Here is a 22,492-nt window from a genome sequence, read left to right on the forward strand (position 1 = left end):
TGTCCTGTTTCTCGTGTACACCGGAACCCTGTTTTGAACAGCGAGTTAATGCTCAAAAATGAGTTAGTTTTGGAGAGATTTTGGAAACGATTTCTTCTATGAAATTGTAGCCTTAGGGATCTATTTTTCAATGCCGCAAACTATGCTCAATTTCGAGTTGAAATGAGTAATTTATGACCAGATTTCGAAACCGACTCTGTAGGCGAAAACCCTCATTTTGGACAGATTGTAACCAATATTGATTTGGGCCTTGCTATTTGAAAGTTTTGGTGTAAATCACCTACCAAACACATCTTGGATGATTATTAGATCTTTTCTACACCAATGAACCATGTTTGAGGAATTTTCCTTGGCCAAATGCTTGAAAACGGAAAAACGGAAGTCCAAGGCAGATTTGCCTTGGAACTCCTTGGAACTTTAGTGGTTTTGTTAACCATCTTTCCATACGTATTTTTCTACGAAATTTTACAGAGAAATAGTCCCTATATGGTAGTATTATACTGCTAAATTTGGTACCATTTCGAGTCCGTTTCGCTGCTCAACTAAACTTCCAAAGTTCATGATTTGAGTTTGGAAAACCCTTGATTAACAAGGAAATCTTAGTAACTTTGAGCTACCATATCTTGGTGCTCAAAACTCCGATTCTTGTTCCGCTTGTTTTGTTTTAAACCTAGATTGCAACTCTAATAGAGTTCCAAATTTTAGAGGTTAGTTCAAATCAAGTTAATTTTGCCAAATTTTCAAAATTGGCCAAAAATCAACCTAAACCTATCTTAAGTACCCCAAAATAGCAACTTTGAGACAATTTTTGAATACCTTCCGTTTGGAATCATGGAAAAGTGTATTCTAGGAATTTTTAGTACTTTAGAAGAAGTTTCCAACGGTACCAAGTTTTCTAATTTTGGAATCACAGAGAGTGAGATACAATTTTTCAAAGATAGCCCCTTAAAACTGAAATTCTGGAACCTGATGAGAAACGAGTTTTTGGAAACTTTTCTCTACCCTTTGATAATGATTAATCGTTTTGAACTCGAGTTCGTGAAGAAAATTAGTTTTCTTGTATTAATTAAATCCTCACTTTTGAACCATTATTTTGAGTGGTTAAGGTTCGTGTTTGAGGTATTAACTAGTCAAATCAAGTGTGCTTTCTTTCTTGAATAATACGCGATTGTGAGTGAGAAATATTTGTTAATTGTCCGAGCGCTCAAGGAGATTTCTAAGGGAATCTCGGTGCGGACACCTAAAGTTGTTTGCTCACTTATTTTGAATCGGTGAGTGTCAAGTGCATGACTTGATGTGTTTACTTGATTTATCCTGCTTATATACTTGAATATCACTTGATGAGACGAGTGTGTACTTTATCGCACTCGATCTCCTTTATTAGAACTTTATTTGCATTAAACTTGGTTTCAAAGTCGATTTGAGTGAATCTCGTCGACTAAAATATACTCGTTTTCGTGCACATGTCGTGTTGTAGTGCATGTCGTGCATGTCGTGCGTGTCGTGTTGTCGGGTGGAGTGAACTTCCTCCTCGACTTAGAGGGACGCCCAATTCTCTTTGGCTAATCTTGTGACTCGAGCCGGCATGGGCTTGGTCGAGAAGCTTGATGAACTAAGAGAATAACAAAACAAACTTGATCTTTTGAGATCTTGTTCGGCATACTCGGCGAGTATCACCCTTTTCGTGCGTGTTTGGTTACGGATCCGAGAGGGTGGAATGTTGGCTGGAGGTTGTAAGTGGAGCTTCTACGGATTTCAAAACCTACCCGATTGACGGAGTGTCAACTCGTGGAGGTCGCGGATCGAGCATTGACAAAGCATGTGGAAATTAGCTCCTGAGAGCTCCTGTATCCTATCTAAGTGTGCTTAAATTTGTTAACGTGAATTACCTGAATTTATCGCTTTATTTATGGTATAAGTGTTATTGATACTTGAACTACGTGCTTGCATAACTTTCTTGGCCTCACTGAGTATTGGTTCATCCTATTAGTTTGTTTTCCTTAACAGGAACCGGAATGGAAGAAGTTAAGAAATGCCGACCTGAGGCACTTTTGTATTAGTGTCTTGACTGTAATCGACTAGACACTTTTGGATGTTATATATTTTTGGGGAAAGTGATTGTATCTCGAATTTGTGAAGTAAGACTGAATATTTATGTATGGAAATGACTTTGTACCTTTATTCCGACTTACATTGTTGGTATTAGACTTTGAGTTTGAATTGGAATTGTCTCGAGTCCTGGCGAGAGTTGGGCAGGCGTCCCGCGGATACCCTTGGGTTCGCCCTTGAGAGAAGTGGGTGCGTCACAATATGTCCTATCAATATGCTGCCACTATATCCAACACGTCATCATTCTCCAATGATTTCCAATGACACCAGCAATTTGTAGCACATGCCAACAGATTTATCCATGCCTCTAACAAACATTGCTAAGACAAACCATCAGCCAAGGCTACAATGCACATCGAATAAGTCTCTCATTGGCTGACTTGCATTTGCAAATTTCAGCTTCAAATGACTTCTTGGATTTTGTTCATGATGTTATCATTACTGTCATCCCACAAACACAGGTAGGCAAATAAGGCATGGATGTAGATAGCATGGAACTAGCGGCTCTTGATGGCGTTGATCTTGCTCTTACTTCTTAGTGAAAAAATGGAAATACCAAAACACTAGGAAAATCGTATTCTTGTGATTGTTGTTTACAGAAGAAGAATACGAGAAAAACAAGAAACAGAAACTCATCTATAAAAATTCACATTTTCATTTTCCGTTCCTTTCCTTTCGGCATAAATTTAAAAACAGAACCAACTGCCAATATTCAAAGATGACATGTTGTTTCAAGTGTTGCAGAAATGATTATTTTACATCTTGTACGTTCTGTGTTTCAAAACCAACTGTTAATATGATTTTCTTGTTATGTTCATAGATTATTTTGGAACTCACAAGTAGTATGGGAGCTGTAAAGCCTTTTAAAAAAAAAAAAGTTAAAAAAAAAAAGAAAAAGAAAATGGGTTGTTGGATAAGAGGACTCTGATTCAACCCGAGGAAAGCTGAAACAAATACACTAGAAACTGTTAGCTAATGCTCCTGTTGATGTATCGTTTGGAAAAAAAAAAAAAAAAAAAAAAAAAAAATAATGCTCCTGTTGATGTGGAGGGACCTCTAGATTTGGTTCTCTTCCCAGAACCTCTATATCAATTGAGTGCTATATAAAACTTCAATCAAATTAGATGGGTAATATAATCTTCAATCAAATTAAAACTTGAACCGTTATTTTTGTTGTTATTCTTTAAAATGCATACTTTGTTTTTTAGGGTTCTTTAGAGGGCCTACAGCCCAGTAAATATATGCAAGTTGTGGAAATGCAATTAATTCCCAAATTGTGATAGCTTGTAAAAGGAGTTTCCAGATGGTCAAAGATTGAGAGTATGGTTAATTTCACTTTGCACCCTTCAACTGTATTTAGATTTTTACTTTGATCTCTAAATTTTAGGATGGAATATTTCGTTCATAAAATATAAAATGCGTTTCACTTTAATCCCTAAAGTACAACATCTGTCTAACTCTAAAGTATAAAAATTTATCTGACTTAAATATAAAATTGTCCCATTTCTGCGAATGATTTTACTTAAGTAATATAAATTTTATATTTTAGGGATTAAAGTGAGGATGCGAGTATGACTAAAGGATGTAAAGTGGATTATTGCAACAGCTAGTGAATCTGGTACCCTTAACTTTATTAGGAAGAGCAATATCACAAGTGAAATCAGAGTTACCTTATCCAAATTCAGGCAATCACAGATTACCTTATCCCTTTTCTGTGATAGAAAACAATCCACAATCTTACCAAGCTTAGAGGATTACGCACGTGAATATATAAAACAAGAGAACATATAAGCACGTGAGGAGAACAGAAATGACACATTCTGCGGACATTAATTTTTCTTTTTTTAAATAGCAAAGCTCAAAAGAAAACTAGCTGGCTATTTTCTTTTTCTTTTTGCTATTGTAATTTAATAATGGTAACAGATGGACAAAAATAAAAATTAATGTCAAGTCTTTAGATCAGTTATAATAAAAATTGTTAAGGTGGCTGTTGATTTAAGAGACTGGACCAACAATAGCATTTCTCTTTAAAAGCTATAAATGCAACTGTTAATAAGTTACAAATGTTGTTAAACAAAACTTAATCAAGAAACTGAAACCAAGATTTACATGGCCAGTCGATACTCCTGAATGTCATGAGATGGCATATTTAAGTATATTTTTCTCTTTTTTTTTTTGGTGCTAAGGAGAGCCAATGGCTCATTACAGGTTGGTCAAACGAGGGAAAGCTACTCCGCACGCGTCCTAGCCTAGGAGTTCTTTAAGTATATTTTTCCTTTGTATATGATTATTGTAAATATAAAAAAAAAAAAATCGGTAGTGTGAAGATTAACAATTGTAATCTAAACCTAACCACATGATAAGTAGGGTTAACCTAAACAAGTATGATTGGAAAAAGACAAAAGAAAGGGGTTTTTTTTCTTTATCACATCTTTGATTTTACCAATAAATTATGCAGGCACCCTCAATCATTTTCTATATGATAGTATTAGTTTGGAAAAAGTGATTCAATTATTGAGAGCACCTGCTTTAACATGATTGCATGCAACTTTTTGCCTTACACAGAAGAGTCATATTTTAGCTTAAATTTTCGATTATCTTTGGCTAATATACTTAGGTCACTTGTGATATATGGGCTATATAATTCATAATCTCACAATTTGATAAGTACACATGAAGGTCTAAAATACTAAGTAACACAAACATAAAGATTTAATACATACGTTCATAACCTATAAGCCAACTTCAACTAGTATATGTGAAGTAAATTTGAGGTAATGATCGTAATGCATCTTTCAAACATTTAAAAGTGTGTGTGTTGAAATGCGGTCCCCCATTATTATATGATAAGGCCCAATGAATGGCACATTAGTTTGTATCATTGGCACAAGAAAGTAAAATCGAACCAAAAAAAAAAAGGAAAGTTAAGAATCCATTTTCCTATATAAACGTTCACTCTAAATCGTTAGTCTCATCCCTGAAACTCTAGTTCTCTTTCTCTTTCTCTTATGCTTTGCTCCTCCTACAATTTAATCCATCAAATACGTATTTAAGGAAGAAACAGGCAGCCATGAAGAAAGTTCTTCTGTTTCTAAGTGCTTTTGTGTTCTTTGCCCTAGCCCCAGAAGAAACGAACGGTGCGTTGCATGGAAAGACGCAAGCATTAATCAACCGAGCTAACAAATTTGGGCCTTATTTAGGATTGGTAATTCCAAATCTATTCGAAATGAATCCACTACTCCAACATCCAAGTTTCGTTCCTAGTGAGCTCGTTATAGATTTTGCAGGTATTATTCCAGCAAAAACACCATGAAATCAGAAACATTTTCAGCAACTTTTGTCCTTCGAGATTTACACAAATAACATCTTCTTTTGTATTTTCGAAACTTGTTCCAAAGGTAGGAGATTTCGATTTGGAACAATTGAGAAAAAGCGAGTTATATTGGTGATGACGGGACTTGGAATGGTATGCAGATTTTTAGGATTTCATCTATGTTCTTTTTAGGCCATACTAGAAAAATAGAGAGGAATATGCACATATTAATTCTCCTACTCTTTATTAGCTAAATGCAGGTGTAACTACGCAGCTTTTGCTGAGCTTGTTCGAAATAGAGGGTGTTGTGCATTATGGAATTGCTGGGAATGCAAACCCTTCTCTTCATATTGGAGATGTAACTATTCCTCAGTTTTGGTCTCACTCTGCTCTGTGGAATTGGCAGGTATAACTTGGCAGATTTACTTTTGTATGCGTAGCACCATTAGAAAAATGATTAAGTAGTATTAACACGTAGCTACTATATCAAATCTCTTATTCTTTTTCTTAATCTAAATACCAATATTGGAGGTCAAAGAGTACACTTCTATGTTTCCTAACCCAACATCTCAAGGGTGCTGCGGTGGGTTGTGTATGAGACCAACATCAACAGATTAGGCTAAATCGACACTTCTCCATTCTAAATTTACACCTCTATGCATTCGTCGTATAGATATTCATGACCTATATTAATTGTTTGATACTTATGTAAGATTTGCACTCTCTAACAAGTTGTATTATTCGTAGTAAAGTTTGTACAATTTGAGAATTTAAATCATAGAGGATGTAAAATTCAGCATTTTCCACAGTTCAATGCTGGTGTATGTTATGAATTTTGGGTTTACGATTTTGCAATTCTAATAGTCTACATACTGTATCCTTCAATATCATGATTGGGTCGACCAGGCTAAAATACTTGGAATAATTCTACCACTTCTACTATACTAGAAGTAACCTTTTTAGTGCTAGCTGAATGTAAAGTAATGACACTTTTATGCAACGTCCAAAAAGGGTCCTGATGTAGTAAAGGGACCGTTTGGATGGTTACAGCCTCTGGAACTTGCATTGTTTTCCATCCCCACACTGTTTCAAATGTGAACCTTAGAAAGCATATTAAACAGCCAAGCTGCATGGTGACACTGAGAAATAAAATTCCTTATGGAGTAATATGGATTTTGGGGTCATATTAACCATGTATAATTTCACATCTATGATCGTTAAATTCCTGTAATAATGGCAATGCTGCAGAGATATGGAGACGGGCCTAGCAACGAACTCCCACTTGAAGAGAATGGAGACTACACAAGGGATATTGGGTACATAAAATTTGCAGATTATACAACTAGTAATGTAACAAGCTGCAGCAGCCCGTTTGATAATCTTCTAAATAACGTTTGGTACCAGCCTGAAGAAGTTTTTCCAATAGATGGAGTTCCTGAAGAAAGACAACATGCATTTTGGGTCCCCGTTGATTCCCATTACTTCAAGATCTCAAGATTGCTTGAGGTAATTTAAGCCATCTCCCAGTCATTTATTCATGTCTGGTCACTTTTTTCCTTTTTGTATAATTCTTTGTTTGGGGTTTAGTGGGGTCGGGTGCTGGTGGTGGTGGTGGGCTAAGCCTGATATGACTCAGAACTATATCCCATCAATTTCGTGTCTCATCATCTGCAAAACCCATTGTATAAATATATAAAGCACAATCCATTGTACTATAATGCAGAATCAAATAAGTAGTAATTTAATGGTAGTTTTGTAGCTGGAATTTCTAACCCTTTTCCCTCCTTTTGAGCACACATGGACAGAGTGCACCAAACACTAGTTCAAGCAGCCGAATAAATTTCAATTTGGCCTATAAGCAATTCTCTCTTTTCCTAGTTAAGTTTGAGGTACCAAGAAAGTGAAAACAATTTTTATGTAATTGAGTTCTTAATATATCATTTCATACTAGGATTTTAGATGAATATAGTATTTCTCTTCCTATATTGTGATACTGAAATCTACGTATATTTCTGGTCTAATAATTCCATCTCATCAGACAAACAATTATTTAGCATGCAATGAATAGTAAAACTAAAGTTACATTACAGAGAGTTAATCCATTGTACTTATTCACCTCGCCAACCCCCACAAAATAGTAATTATGAAACTCAAATAAACATATATTTTCTCAGAGATTAAATTCTTCTTATATTTTCACTAGAGAAAATCCTACGTTTTATCTTCTTGACATCCGTTTATTAATTAAAACATGGGGAAAAAATTTTCACTAATGTATCAAATTAAACTAATGTATCTTTTGTTACTTTAACTTTCAGAGCTTGGAATTAGAAGGTTGTGTGAATTCAACAACATGTTTGGACACAACCCCAAAGGTGACAAGGGTTCAAAGAGGAACAAGTGCCAGCATTTACTTAGACAATGCAGCTTATAGGAGCTTCATATACAACAAGTTTAATGTGAGCCCTGTGGAGATGGAAAGTGCTGCAGTGGCTCTCGTTTGCCATCAGCAAAGGGTTCCTTTCATTGTCATTAGGGCACTTTCCGACTTGGCCGGCGGTGGCACCGCTGAATCCAATGAGGCTGCTACTTTCACTGCTCTTGCAGCTGATAATTCTGTCAAAGTTGTGGTGGAATTCATCAAGATTTTACGGTCTTTTCCCTGGCTCCTTCCAGAAGGCAGAAGCTGAAAGATCATCAGGAATGACAAATGCTTGAATAAGTTAAATGTCAGCAAAGGAGAATAATTGTTCTGCAGAACATGCTGGCTGGCTTAATCTATCCCTTTTCTTCTCTCTTTCCACGAGCGGAATAAACTGTAGTTTGGATCATTAAAACTTCATGTCGTTGTACTGAAGCTTTTTCATTTCCAGTACGAGTATATCATATATCAGATCTGTGTTGTTTTTTTTCTGCATATTTCTCCAAATTCCACCTTGAGATGGTGAAGGGTTCTGGTAGACTCACGCCAGTTTTTAGGAAACAAATTATATATAGTGGGCATAAAATTTTTATCTCCAAGATTTTGTCAACCCTGCTAATCTTGATTCTTTAGACATTCCACATGACTTTAGGCGAAGGTCATAATGACAGGCCTCCATGCCTTATGGCTAGTTGGCTACCGACAAACGCTGTATGTTGACAAATCTTCTGCAAAACAACAGAAAGCTGAGTTGTTTAAATCTTTAAAAAACAAAAGAAAGAGTTATTTAAATCTTGATATTACTGATGTGCAAAATTTTCTAAAGATTCATAAAACCAGACACTAAGAGATGTTTTGAGCATCCACCAAACAAAATATCTCTGAGAATCTTGAGCTATCGATGCAGTGAATTGAGCAACCTTAGAGCCTAATTGGTTTAGTCCTTCTAGAGTTGGAAAAATGATCAGGAGTGACAAATTCTTGAATAAAATTAATATCAACAAAGGATAATAATGTTCTGCTGAACATGTTGGGTTGCCTCAGTTTCATCCTTTCCAATTGAATATTAGGTAGACGATATTTGTTTTCAACTAATAAGATGGTAATACCAATGACTTATTAAAAAAAAGCAAAAATATTTATTCAAGAAAAATCCCTGAAAAGCATAGGGGACCATAAACCACAAGTAGATGTAACTCTCCCTGTTTAGATTAAGCATATGTGAACAAATTTGATTGGTTAAACTACTGGATTCTCAAAAATCAAAGACTGCTAGTAGTCATTGAATACTTTTACATTATTGCACCCACTACCACTACTGAAATTTTTTATTTGTATCAAACATGAAAGTTGTAATCTGAACCACATCTCCAGGCAATCACCATATTCCCAACAAATCAGTCATCAACTTTTCTTTTTTGGGGTAAAAAGCTATGGGCATTGACACCAAGATTAGAGAGTTACGTAGAAAATAATTGGGAAGAAAAAAAACCCTAGCTCTATAAAATAATACTCCCTCCGTCTCATTGTTAATGTCATATTTTCACTTTTTTATTGTCCCAAAATAAAAGTCTCATTGTAAAAATCAAACAACTTTCAATACTATTTTGCTTTGATACCCTTAATAATAAGGATAAGATTTCATCAATTAATAACAAACAATTACATATGACCCACCATAACACGTGCACACTTTCACAAGTCCTCTGACCTTTTGTTTTTAGCTGGCTATTTCCGCGTTCAAACAATGGGTAAGACAGGAAGAATATGAAAAGTGCAGCCCACCATTTGACTGTGAATAACAAGTGCTACTCTCGAAAAACGTCCCAAAAATTGGGACGAAGGAAGTGTAAATTGTTTATTACCCTATGCAATTTTATATAATGCTAAATGACCACCCGTAAGGTTTAAGATAGCTACATAATTTTCCGTGATTTTATATAAAGTGAAAAATAGACAGAATGCATAATCAATTATAGCATTTACACTAAACACACTTTAAAAGCGCTTGTGATAAAATCTTAATATTCATATAATTCCCTTATAATTTATATAAATATCCATTTTACCCCCCTATGATTTTTATATTTATTCATGTACTCTTTCTATTCTTTTATATAAGATGGTTAAGTGGTCAATTGATTTACCATTTAAGAAAGAATACTATTAGTATTTCAACTAAGGACATTACATAAAGCTATTCACTTCACATAAAACTATAGAGGAGTAAAATGGACATTTTAAAATGTTAGGGGATCATATGGCAATAAATGAAACCACAAGGAAGTTATATATATTTTACCCTTTAGGTTAAGATACTTTGACGAACAATAACATTAACACTTAAAAAGATAGATTTGTACTTATTAATGCATGTGTTTGGGGGTCAATTCAGCATAACAAATGTAGTTCAAGAAACCTTAGTCAGGAATTTGAAACTTTTTGTGATAGTTTGAAAAATAAATAAAAGAAAGAAAAGGTTTTAATGTTAAATTGGTTATAGGTATAAATAATTTAATTCTAAATGAAAGGACTCATTTTCGTGACATTGCTCCTATAACCTATTTATTAACTAATTTTTCGTTTCAACCTAGAGTATGTGGTCATTAACATATTTAAGTACTCCTTTTTAATTTTTACGCAATTGAGGAAAATCTAGTGTATAAAGATAAAAGAAAGCATGTAGCTTAAAAAAGGGGTAAAAAAAAAAAAAAAAAAAAAAAAAACTCCCTAGGTTTGTCAAATGTATAATTAACTCTCTGATTTAGAAACCTACACTATAACTCCCTATGGTTTCAACTAAATTAAAAATTGGATGGAAGCATCCAATCTAACGGTTGTACGTGAAATGTCAATAATGCTTCTGTATATATAAACTTGTGATTTTTCAAATATTCAATTTAATTTCCTCTGATTTAAAAAATTATACTATAGTTTTCTGTGATTTTGACTAAATTAAAAATTAAACAAAAATCATTTCACATATAATAGGGGCAATATTGACATTTCACATACACCCATTAGATTAGATCCATCCAATTTTCAATTTAGTTGAAATCACTTAGAGTTGTAGTATAGATTTTCAAATCTGCGGGAATTAAATTATATATTTGACAAATCATACGGAGTTTTTTTTTTATATTTTACCTTAAAAAAATCACGAGTTTGGAAGTTTATTGCAACAACAAAGACGTGACATGAGGATTGACAAATTTATTTAGAAATGACCAAACCACGTGATAAACGAGGTAGACCTAAACGTAAATCATTGATAAAAGACAAAAGAAAGGGGTCCACAAAACATAGAAGCAATAATTTGCTCTCATTACAGTCTTAGAAAAAAAAAAAAAAAAAAAAAAAAAAAAAAAAATAGGAAGTAAAACAATCAGAGAGACACGAGGGAATTATGACGTACCTTCAGCAATACTTTTCTGTGTAGCTCAGATGGCAACAGCAAACTTAAGATGAAAATCTGTATAAAGGTATTTTGCTCAATTGCACTATAACTTATATTCACTTCTCTTAAGTAAAAGGTTTGCAGTGATCTTTGATTTTTTCAATGAGTTATGTGAATGTTGCATATTTCCCGAGGCACTTTCGAAAGTTTTCTGCAAATAATATTTTATGTTAGAGTAAATTTTCCAACCAGCTCCTAAACTATCACTTTTATACACTTTTGCCCCTAAACTATACTATATATCGCTTAAGGGCTTAAACAAGTTAACATACAAGGTTTTGGCCCTTTTGTTTCTACTATTTGACCTGACGGAATGGAGAATCAATTTTGTCCCTCCAAAAAAAAATAAAAAAATGACGAACTTTTGGCTCTTTTTCCTCTTCTTCTTTGCAGGTTATTTCATCCTTTAGTCCTAATTTTTGTAAGATTCAATAATAATAGAATTATAGTGATCTGATCTTTTTACTCATCTTCTTGTCATTTCTTTTTCATAGAAGGACAATTTTTTCCCTCCATTCTATTAGGTCAAAAAGCAAAAATTGTTTGAAGGGCCAAAAGTTTATAAGGTCAAATAGGAGAAATTAATAGAAGGGCCAAAAGTTTATATATTAATTTGTTCAAAGGTTTAAACAATACACAATATAGTTTAAGAGTCAAAAGTGTACAAAAATAATAGTTTAACGACCAATTAGGCAATTTAATCTTGATGTTACTTGTGTTGGGATCTAAGCGCAGAATACAAGATTATTGAGAAATCAAGAATACAATAATTTAACGAGAAACAAGCACAAGCATGAATACCTCTACCTATTTATAAGTTACATTACTTGACTAATACCTAAGTAATAATAGGAAATAATTACTAATTCTTAATCTTATATGAAATAAAAAATAACTCCTAATTCCTAAATTCATATAAATAAGAAAATAATTAAAAAGCTAGTTACTTACACGCAAAATAAGAAACTTGTCTAGAGAGATAAAACCAATTTCCTAGCAACTTGTCACTCGCTTACATATTCAAATGCTCGCAAGTCACTTCTTGTCTGCGTCTTTCTTCTTCTTTGTCGCTTCACTTTCTTTCAAGGACAAAATGATCCGACGTTGGAAAAACACTTGCGAATCTTATGTAACTTTTTGTCTTGCGCAGATGAATCACTTTTCTGTATATTAAATTTGCATTCCGATTTCTTCATATGCTAAGGTAACTTGTGGGTTTTGATTTTATACTTTCACAAACTATGAATTATTATAATTTGATACGTTGTAAAAGTACAAGTAACGTAAAACCTAAAGATTTATATCTCAAATAGATAGCCTGAAGGGAACAGATTCAACTTATTCATGTAAGTTAAATATGGGGTGACGATACTTACACACCCCATGAATATCTACTAGCCAAATGACAAGCATTAATAGTAGGAAAATAGAGGTGTACAAGAAACCAAACATTATCGTTAAATTTGTTCACAATTATATTGTAAGTTCCATGAAAGACTTTTATGATTAGTTTGTATTATTTTGTACAACAAAAATATATAATTAAAAATTAAAAATCCATTTTCCTATATAGTGATTAGTAATTCTCCTGCTTTTTCTCTCACACTTGCTCCCAAAACTATTCAAAAACATGAGTGCATAGTGAAGATGGCGGCCATGATGAAAATTTTGCTTCTTTCTGTTGTTATCATCTTTGCCCTAATCCCGGAAGAAGCAGATAGTACATTGCACGCAAAGACACAAGAATTGATCAATTGAGCTAACAAATTAGGACCTTATTGAGGTTTGGTAATTCTAAATCTACTTGAAACGGATCCACTACGTACATAAACATCCAAGTTTCATTCTTAGTGAGCACATTATATGCCATCGTCATGCAAGTAAAATTCCAGCCAAAAAAATTCAGACAAATCAGAATTCAGAAGCATTCTGGGCAACTTTCATGAAGATTTACTCAAACAATAAGTTGATAATTAATTTTTATTTTCAATCTTATCCTAAAGGAAATTAAGTGTGTGCTAACACAATCGAATAGAGTGTGCAGTGCATGATTTGAGATGTAAACAGGAAATGGTCAAATAGGATATGAAATGGGAATATGGAGTAATAATCTTCCTCCTATATTATTTATTATATTACTAAACCTTGAGCCTACATATATTGTCTAATCATCCCTCGTCAACCCAGACACTATTTAGCATGCAGTATTGACTATTGACTCGACTGCAAACGACAAGCTTAATAATGCTAAAGTTATGGTCTTCACACGAACCATAACTTCGGGAATAATGCGAAGTTTTTCTTTACCCCAAAATTAAGAAAAGAAAGAGCCTGGGTTTTCAGACTCGGACCGGACATTGACTCAGTCAAGTTTAGGGGTCAGGGTCAATGGGTTCAATCGGGGTTGAACAGAATGACATCATAAATAAAAATTATTTAAAAATTAAAAATATTATACGTAAAATACTTAAGAGTTAGGGGTGCGTTCGAGTCTAAAATAACTAAGCTCGAGATAAGTTCAAACTCGTCGAGCTTTTAAAATTTGAGCTCGAGCTTGAACTCGACGTCAATTTACGTTACTCGAGTTCGAATTTAATTAAATCTAATCAATTCAAATTAATCTCAATCGAGCCTATTCGAGCTCAATCAAGCCTAATCAATCTCACGTAATAAAAATTAATATTTTATATATAATCTTAAATAAAAGATATTATTAACATTTCACAATAATAAAATTTAAAATATATATTATAAAAAACTCGATTAAGCTCGTCGAGCCTTCGAGTGCCAAATATTGAAGCTCGAGCTCGACTTGCTGCTTCTATCAAGCAGCTCGAACTCGAGTTCGAACTCGGTCAAAACGAGCTCCAGCCGAGCTGCTGACCGAGTAGCTTGCGAGCTCGAGTCAAGCTACTCGGTTTAGCATCAGCCCTACTTAAGAGTATGTTAATATTAATAAATATATATTCATATATAGTTGGTATTTTAAATATATTTAATAAGAAAATACAAAGAAATTAGAATGATAAAGTAGCAATTTATATTATTAAATGAACATTAACAAGTTTAGAATTAAAATTATGGATTTGATTGAAAAATAACACCAAACTTTAGAACAACATTTATAAAGTATGAAATATTTGAGATATATTACTAATTTTTAGCAACCTAGGGGCCAAAAAATAATATTGAAAATGCTTTGACCTTTTCAAAAAAAAAAAAGATTGACATCAAATTGGTTCATCCGGTTTGCCGGTCAAACCCGATCAAATTCATCCGGTTTGCCGGTCAAACCCGATTTTTGACCGAGTTTGACCGAGTTTTTATACATCCGATTTTTTAGAGTAACTCAGACTGGACACTAGGCCAAAATTGGGTTTGACCGAGTTTTTTACATCCGATTTTTTAGAGTAACTCAGACTGGACACTAGGCCGATTTTCGGTTTGACCGGTTGGACCGGCCTGTCCGATCCGAGTTTGAAAACACAGGAAAGAGCAGCACATACAAAGTGCAAATTTCTAAATAATAAGTCACATGTAGATCCATAAAGGTAGACTTCTTTTTCTCCCAAAGGTACTAATGAAACTCAAATGGAGATTTTTTTTTAAGTTATTTTTTATGAGAATCTCAATTCTTTTTATCGTTTCCTCCATTAGTTAATTGAAACTTTTATCAACTAGGGGAAACAAATGTAACTTATGCAATTAGCCAGTTAGCTAAACTCTAATACATATCTTTATTAATTTTACTCGTTTTTGGACCTTTATAGTAGACCAAGTTTGTCTGAAATAAATATGATTGAAACCAATTTCAAGGGTGCCTTTCATAGTTATTAGGGCACTTTCGGACTTGGCCGGGGGTGGCACTGCTCGATCTAATGAGGCTGCTACTTACACTTCTCTTGCTGCTAATAATGCTTTCAAAGTTGTGGTGGAATTCATCAAGATTTTACAGTTTTTCCGTGGCCTCTTTCAGAAGTTGAAAAATGATCAGGAGTGACAAATTTTTGAATAGATTTATGTCAGCAAAGGAATTTAGATACATGTAAAGCTAGCTGAATCTCATCCCTTACCTTTTTCCTCTTTTCACGAGGAAAAAATATTTGTACTCGATGAATAAAATTTGCCTGCATTTCTACGTGAATTTTTTTTAATTTCCAAATCAATTACGAAATTCAGCACTTAAGATCCAGTTACTGATCTTGAATCTTAAGACCTCCCAAATGTCCTTTGTCCCTTTTGACCTATACAACTTTTCTCTAAAGACCTTAAGCTCCTATGTGAAACTCGGAATTTAGTTTTAAAAAAAAAACTAAAGCTATAGGAAAATCGTACTCTTTTGAATGGTGTTTACTGAAAAATAAAAGGGAAAAGAAAAAATGAGAATGAAAGTCAAGTACAAGCAAAAACAAGAAACAGGTACATCAAGAACTCCAGATTACTTGTCAATTGCTTCGCCTTCAGCATATTTTAAGATCCAGAAAACGAAGAGGACCAACTCTGCCAAAAACCTGTATGAAGCTCTTTACATACTTGCTAAGCTTCATAGCAGATTATAAAGAAAATTATCCACGAGCTAAGGGTCATGACTAGAAGGCTTTTATAGCTACGATGAATTATTTAAAAATGTTGAAGTTATTCAGATGTCCAAAATCTTATAAAGATGAACCTAAAATCTTGAACTAAGATATGTGTCGAGACTCCAGCAGCCACCTAATAAAATATCTCCACATGGGTGTTTACAATATATTACTACGAGCCTTGAAAGGCACAGGATATTTATGCTCAATTAATAAAATGGTAGGAATTGAATAAATGAAAGGTCAAAAAACTATAGCACACAAAAAAAAAAAAAGAAAGAGAGAAAAAGAAAGGAATAACTAGGGTTGCAAACGAATCGAGCCGCTCGCGAGGGGTCGAGTCAAAGCTCAACTTGAGCTCGGGTCAAGCTCGAACTGGCCAAATCGAATTCGAACTCAAAAATATTAAGTTCGTTAGCTCAAGTGTATATATATACATAATTTTTTATTTTAATAGTGAAATTATATATATGTCCTTAATATTTTATTATCTATTAAGAAAAAATACTATTTTATTTATTTTTTAAAAATATAATAATTATTCGAATTTGAGTCGAGCTCGAGCTCGAGTTTTAAATTGGCAGCTCATCGAGTTCGAGCTTGATAAAACTAAGTCAAGATTCGGCTCGATTAGGCCAAAAAACTCGACTCGACTCGACTCGGTTGCAGCCCTAGGAATAACTGGTGATAAAGGCGCTCTCAAAAGTTTAAAAGTTTTAAAAGTATTTTTCATAAATTTAAATTTTGTCCTTGCTAAAAATTGAAAATGTTCTATTTTATTCCGTGTAAATATGTTAAAATTAGCACCTTCAAAATAAATTTTATCGGTCCATCTACGGTTAGGGGGGCATTTCTTCAGCCAGACATTCCGGAGGTCATGGAGTCCACAGCTGCCGAACCCATAGTCATTAAGCAAGGCCAACTTGTTTAACTTGGGGTTGATTATTAGGTTAAAATTCATTTAACCTAACATACATATACACACACTAATAATTATTATCTTCCGTTGCATTTATATACTTTTCTTAATTAATCTTACCTTTTGCAAAAACCTAACGCCAAAAATTCATCTTAACCAGTGTCCAATGCACACACGTTAAATAGACCTTTATTTATTTATCATTTTATTATTATTACTTTGTTCAAGGCGAGACTCTAAGCCTTATAAAAGAGACAGAGGAAGATTTGAAATTTGAACCAGAGACCTTAGGGTAACTGGCTGATGTACTACTAGTTAAGTTGGATTACGAAGAAATGAGCATCTCACATTGTAGGCATCATGGAACGAGCAAATTTAAGGCTTTTCCTCAAAATGCAAAAGCATATAGTGTATGGGTGTAAAGTCATTTTAGAAAATTCTGATCATTCCTTTTCTAGGGAAAATTTCAGATTACAGAGAATGTGCCAATATATTGGAATGCAAAAGGCTCAATGCCCATGTAAAATCTCTTGAATGGAAAATATTAGTCTGTAGTGTTGGTGACACAAGGAATTAGCAAATTAAACATCACCTTAGGTAAAAGAGTAGTACCATTCAACATAAAGGTGGTGCCAATTGTGAATGTGGACTTGTCAAAACCCAATACAATAGAACAGATAAAAGAAAAAATTTGAAGCAGCTTAAACATCACCTTAGCGTAAAGCAATACTACCATCCAGCATAAAGTTTGTGCAAATTGTGAAAAGTGGACTTAACAAACACAGGAAAAAATTGAATACGTTGTATCCAAAATGATGTGCAATGCAGGCACAAAACCGTCGCGTCCAAATCTGCTCTAATAGGTAAATTGGGCAAATCAAACTCAAAGGCCCGCATCCAAAAATTATCCAAATAAGGAATGTACGTGCAGAGTTTTAGGTACAACTCTTTTCTCAGAGTAACAGCATAAGGAGCAGAAGTAAGCAAAAATAGTGATAAAGATTATTTCCTACATTCATCATATTTATTGCTAGAATTGTTGTAATCACTGCAGATACATAAATTGTAGCAGAGGGACAACATTAGTATTACATATTCATCAAGCTGAAGGTAAAGGAGCATAACCAGATTCTTTTTCTGGTACCTTTTTAGATAGCATATTGCTGTTGTGATGAGATTTATAGAAGCGGCAGCAAAAGAGAAAATAGAAAAAGTTGATTAAGTTTAAGAAGCCGAGCAGCCAATAATAGTAGTCAAGATGACCTTCATTCAGGTTGTTGGCCAACCAGCTTGCTTTACCACCATGACTAGTAATGCTATTGATAATATTCACCAGAAGACTTCCAATCAGGCTAGCCAGAGCCATCCCAAATGTGTACATAGCCACTCCAACACTGGACATGCTCTTGGGGAACAGCATGTAAAAGAACTGTATCTGTCCAATTGCGTTTAAAGCTTCAGCCAATCCAATGCATACCGTCTGTGGCACTAACCACATAGCAGACATGTCTAGGACAGCATCAGGATCATCCTCAACCCCCTCCTCAACTGCTTTTTTCAGCCTTATGCTCTCGACTACACCTGCCAATACCATTGCGGTAAATGACATAATCAGCCCCATGCCCATCCGTACTATGGGACTTAGTCCTTGCGGATTACCAGTATATCTCGCCAATAGCGGTGCTAGTACACGATCATAAAATGCGACCCAAATTGTTAAAGTAATTATCATGAACAGACTAAAGGATCCTGCAGGAATTTCAAAATTTGAGAACAAGTGCCTATCCATGGAATTTGCTTGAAGTGTTAGAAAACCTTGGTCCATGGTCAATATAAGTACAAGGCCTGTGGACCACATGGGTATGACTTTGAGAAGAGCCTTAAGTGATTCAAGTTGTTCCACACTGCAGAGTCTCCATGGATTTGAAGCTAATCCATCTGAAGTTAACTCTGTGTCGGGGTCTTGAACAACACAAGCCTTATTTAAACACCTGTACCAGTGCTTAAAGCATCAAGTAAAACAACCAAGGATCCTACTTGAAAAAATGTCAAAGTGATTTTATTGTAGGCTATACTGATCAAGCAAAAAGTATTTTTATTATCTTGCTCTCACAAAGGAGAAAGCAACTCCTCTGTCTGATAACTACGTTTCCGAGCAAGATCCAGATTGATACAAATGTTTTGATTATCCAATTAACATCCAATTATTGTAAACAATCATACTAACTGCAGTGTATTCTCTAAAAAACTGACTGGCAGTCTGTGTCAGAGGCTGTCAATATCAACATATCTAAAAGTCTCAAGAGTTTGAGAAACTTTACTAATGTAATGGCATCTAAAAATGTAGCAGCTGTACCTGAACTCCTCAGTGGGTGATAGAAGCTTCGACTGCCGGGTTCTATGGTAACACTTGTATTCTTCGTCCAAAGGGTATTGAATCTCTCTCTTTCTAAAGGCTGCCACAAGGACTTGAAAAAATCCAGTAAACAAGCTCTCACTAGGTTTTGCTTTGATGTAAAGAGAGGAGCCAATTAAGAACATCAGAGCAGAGAAAACCATGAGAATGGCAGGGATTCCAAATCCAACTGACCAACCCAAATGATCCTGGATGTAAACAATAACAGTCATGGCAAGAACAGTTGAGATTCCTGTAGAAGCATAATACCAGTTGAAATAAGTTTCTAGAACCCTCTCATTATTGGGATTTTGTTTGTTGTCAAATTGGTCCGCACCAAAAGCAATAGAACAAGGCCTAATACAACCAGCTCCAACAGACATTAGCAAAAATGAAGACAACAAGGGAATGATTTGAGCTCCATTTGGAGCACTGCACTTGTGCTTCAACTGGTCACAAGATAAAGGCTGCAATTGTGGAACCACAGCAGTCAGCCACAGAAGAATCATTCCCTGCACAAACAGACAATATATTGATTTTCAACCAAAAAGCGGACAGAGATTTCAATCCCCACAATCTTACCCTAATACCAAATATTTATGACATATCAACACCATAAAAAAGACAAATGCCCTATCGGGCATACCAATAACTACATGCATACCAGTACTAGATATGACAGCATTGAGATGATCTTCCTTTACAGATTCTCTTTTACATATGGATCCAAAAGCAACTATTCTTGTCATATTTCTATTCCACCTTTCCTAATGATGCTTAGAAGCTTATATGTTGATAGTTGTATGTTACCAAATCATATCATGTCATTGCACAGTCAAACAGATTGTCTGCATGCATATGTGACAGCACAAGTACATAATCAACATTTCTACTTCGGCAAACAAGCAGCCTAATTGCTTCACAAAGGATACATTACAAGCATTTCATCTATGATAAATCTGTCTCTAATTCAACAAAAGGTTGAAAAGTTCTCAGCCAAAGTTAACCTGGTATCCAACTAATATTTCCTGTCTATTTTACTTTATCAATCCTATCAGCTAATCTTCAAGATAGCTTTCCTTTTGCAGGATATTGAGAGGAGGAACCTTTTAATGCAGCCCCTTAGGAGGCACATCCATACAAACAATTTGGGCAATTGATTAGTCACAAATTTGTGCAAATTCTGATGACTTGGAGTTGCACATGCTCATAAAGCAACATATTCAAGAGAAATTATTTGGCTTTGAGCTCTCTGTAACTGTGGCTAAGACAAAAAGTAAAGCAACCTTCTAGAGACTTTGTTTGATCTTTTGGTTAACTTCTTCTTACAGGCTAGCTCTACAGACTCTACTTTTCTTCAGAAATTCTGTATTGAAAATATATTATAGTGTTAATATAGTAATCTATCATCTTCAAAATAAAGCTTAGATAAGCTACCGAACGGGGAACCAAAGACACTGACTCCATACACAGGACTACACGCTGATGAACTTTGAAACCCTCTTTAAGATTACTATCAGTTAGTGGACATACCTCAAAGTAGCCACTCAAAATTCGCCTCTCAAGCAACTCAAATCTGAATTTCACTCCTTTCTTCGCCTTCATTTACCTTAATAAGACATTATACTGATTTATGCGTATAGCAGAATCACAGTGCAGGTATTCTACATTTTCCATCCATCAGTTAATTTACCAAGGTTTGTTTCATCTTCTTCAACATCAAGAAAACTGCCCCTAAATTTTTGTAATTTAAGGGTGAATAAGTAGTAGCATCTGGTGCTAATTGGTTGAATAGGTTCAATTTGCAGTGGAATTGACCCTGATTCTTCTTTACTATAATAGTTAACTCCAAGAAAATTTAACATTGACAACAATGATAGGAAGAACTTTTGATTTGGACCACATTAATTATATTCCTCAGTCATCAAATTCCCAATTCCCTAAAGAAAGATGTTATCAAGAAACAGCAACAGAATCGCTTCATTGTTTATTTTTGGGTTAATTCCACTTTGTCCCCCCAAACTTTGGATGATTACCCACTTAAGTCCCTAAACTTCAAAATGGGACACTTAAGTCCCTAAACTTATAAATACCTCCCACTTAAGGAAAATTGCTAACAAATCTTGAATGCCATTGGTGGTCAAAGTGTCCCATTTTATAAGGATTTAGGGATTTAAGTGTCCCATTTTATAAGTTCAGGGACTTAAGTGGGAGGTATTTATAAGTTTAGGGACTTAAGTGTCCCATTTTGAAGTTTAGGGACTTAAGTGGATAATCATCCAAAGTTTAGGGGGACAAAGTGGAATTAACCCTTTATTTTTATACACAAAACTTGCAAATGTTGGCTCAAAATTATGCACAGATGAGTAATTCCACAACAATTTAACATAATAACAAAACTTGGGCCATTTCAAAGACGCAAATTTTACTTAAAAACAAACAAACATAATAGACTAAATTGATCACCAAACAAAGAAAAAGTTACAAGGGACTCACAAGAAGGCTGGAGATGGATCCAAGAAAAATGACCCGGAACCGACCCAAATAAGAATCTGACAGAAAAGCACCAAAGAGGGCCAAACCATTGGACAGAGCAGACCAGATAAAGAGTATACTTGAAGCAGTGACAGTTTGAAAATGATAGATTCTTGTCAAGTAGAGTATCATGTTTGGCATTAGCCCCTGGCTTGCTAACCTCTCAAATGCTTCATTCACTGCAAAATAGATAAACCCAAAAAGGGTAAAAGAAAAAGATCAAAACTTCAGTCCAATAAAGATAAATGCAACTCCAAGATAACATGGGCTTGCTTACCTATGATAAAAGGCATGGTTTTGAGACCTCCCTTTGTCCTTCTTGGTGGAGAATGACCAAGTAAACTCTCTTCTTCTGGATTGATATCCATCTCCTCTGCTTCCATCAACAGTTTCTTTGAAGAGTAGAACTAGACTATTGTGTTAGTTTTCTTTTTGGTGTCAAGTATACTGTGCTAGTTGAAGTAAAGACTTTCATCAAACAAGATACTTCTCAAAGAAGGACTTTTAGCTTGTCTCTTCCATGGTCAGAAAGCAAGAAACAGGTGTGAAAATGACAGAATTTTAAATGCAGCAACAAGTTTGACTTTTTCTTCCTTTTTTTTTTTTGGTGTTGGGGCCTTGGGGGTGGGGCCCGTGGGGGAAGCGGGGATTGGTTTTCTTTGTTACTGTAGCAGTTTTCTAAAGTAAATTTAAGATGGAAAATCTGCTGAGAGGCATGTTTGTGCTCTTCTAATTCTAAAACTTCTTTTAAGTCCAAAAAAA

The 22,492-nt window shown here is 34.6% G+C and overlaps 2 protein-coding genes across 2 annotated transcripts; one reads left to right on the top strand and one right to left on the bottom strand.

The window, feature by feature from the left end:
* The first annotated feature begins 5,075 nt into the window (after positions 1-5,075).
* LOC113781116 (bark storage protein A-like) lies at positions 5,076-8,339 on the top strand. Its single transcript, XM_027326967.1, has 5 exons — positions 5,076-5,396; positions 5,508-5,575; positions 5,673-5,828; positions 6,671-6,928; positions 7,741-8,339. Exons 1-5 carry the CDS (start codon positions 5,180-5,182, stop codon positions 8,110-8,112), a joined length of 1,071 nt encoding a protein of 356 aa, XP_027182768.1. The 5' UTR covers positions 5,076-5,179; the 3' UTR covers positions 8,113-8,339.
* A 9,325-nt stretch (positions 8,340-17,664) lies between these two features.
* LOC113779873 (protein NRT1/ PTR FAMILY 1.2-like) lies at positions 17,665-22,235 on the bottom strand. Its single transcript, XM_027325638.1, has 4 exons — positions 22,008-22,235; positions 21,692-21,909; positions 19,157-19,707; positions 17,665-18,791 (listed from the first exon to the last, which is right to left on the bottom strand). The coding sequence occupies exons 1-4, from the start codon at positions 22,111-22,113 to the stop codon at positions 17,900-17,902; spliced, it is 1,767 nt and encodes a 588-aa protein (XP_027181439.1). The 5' UTR covers positions 22,114-22,235; the 3' UTR covers positions 17,665-17,899.
* Between the last annotated feature and the right edge of the window lie 257 nt (positions 22,236-22,492).

This window comes from Coffea eugenioides, chromosome 8 (assembly GCF_003713205.1).
Source record: "Coffea eugenioides isolate CCC68of chromosome 8, Ceug_1.0, whole genome shotgun sequence".
Classification (NCBI taxonomy): Eukaryota; Viridiplantae; Streptophyta; class Magnoliopsida; order Gentianales; family Rubiaceae; genus Coffea; species Coffea eugenioides.

What these genes read in the sequence shown, in the direction of transcription:
- LOC113781116 (XM_027326967.1), top strand. Translation starts at nt 5,180, where the DNA reads ATGAAGAAAGTTCTTCTGTTTCTAAGTGCTTTTGTGTTCTTTGCCCTA. An exon ending in GCTCGTTATAGATTTTGCAG is followed by an intron (nt 5,397 to 5,507) that starts GTATTATTCCAG and finishes CTTGTTCCAAAG; the next exon opens with GTAGGAGATTTCGATTTGGA. An exon ending in TGATGACGGGACTTGGAATG is followed by an intron (nt 5,576 to 5,672) that starts GTATGCAGATTT and finishes ACTCTTTATTAG; the next exon opens with CTAAATGCAGGTGTAACTAC.
- LOC113779873 (XM_027325638.1), bottom strand. Translation starts at nt 22,113, where the DNA reads ATGGAAGCAGAGGAGATGGATATCAATCCAGAAGAAGAGAGTTTACTT. An exon ending in AACCATGCCTTTTATCATAG is followed by an intron (nt 21,910 to 22,007) that starts GTAAGCAAGCCC and finishes TCTATTTTGCAG; the next exon opens with TGAATGAAGCATTTGAGAGG. An exon ending in TCACCCACTGAGGAGTTCAG is followed by an intron (nt 18,792 to 19,156) that starts GTACAGCTGCTA and finishes GCACTGGTACAG; the next exon opens with GTGTTTAAATAAGGCTTGTG.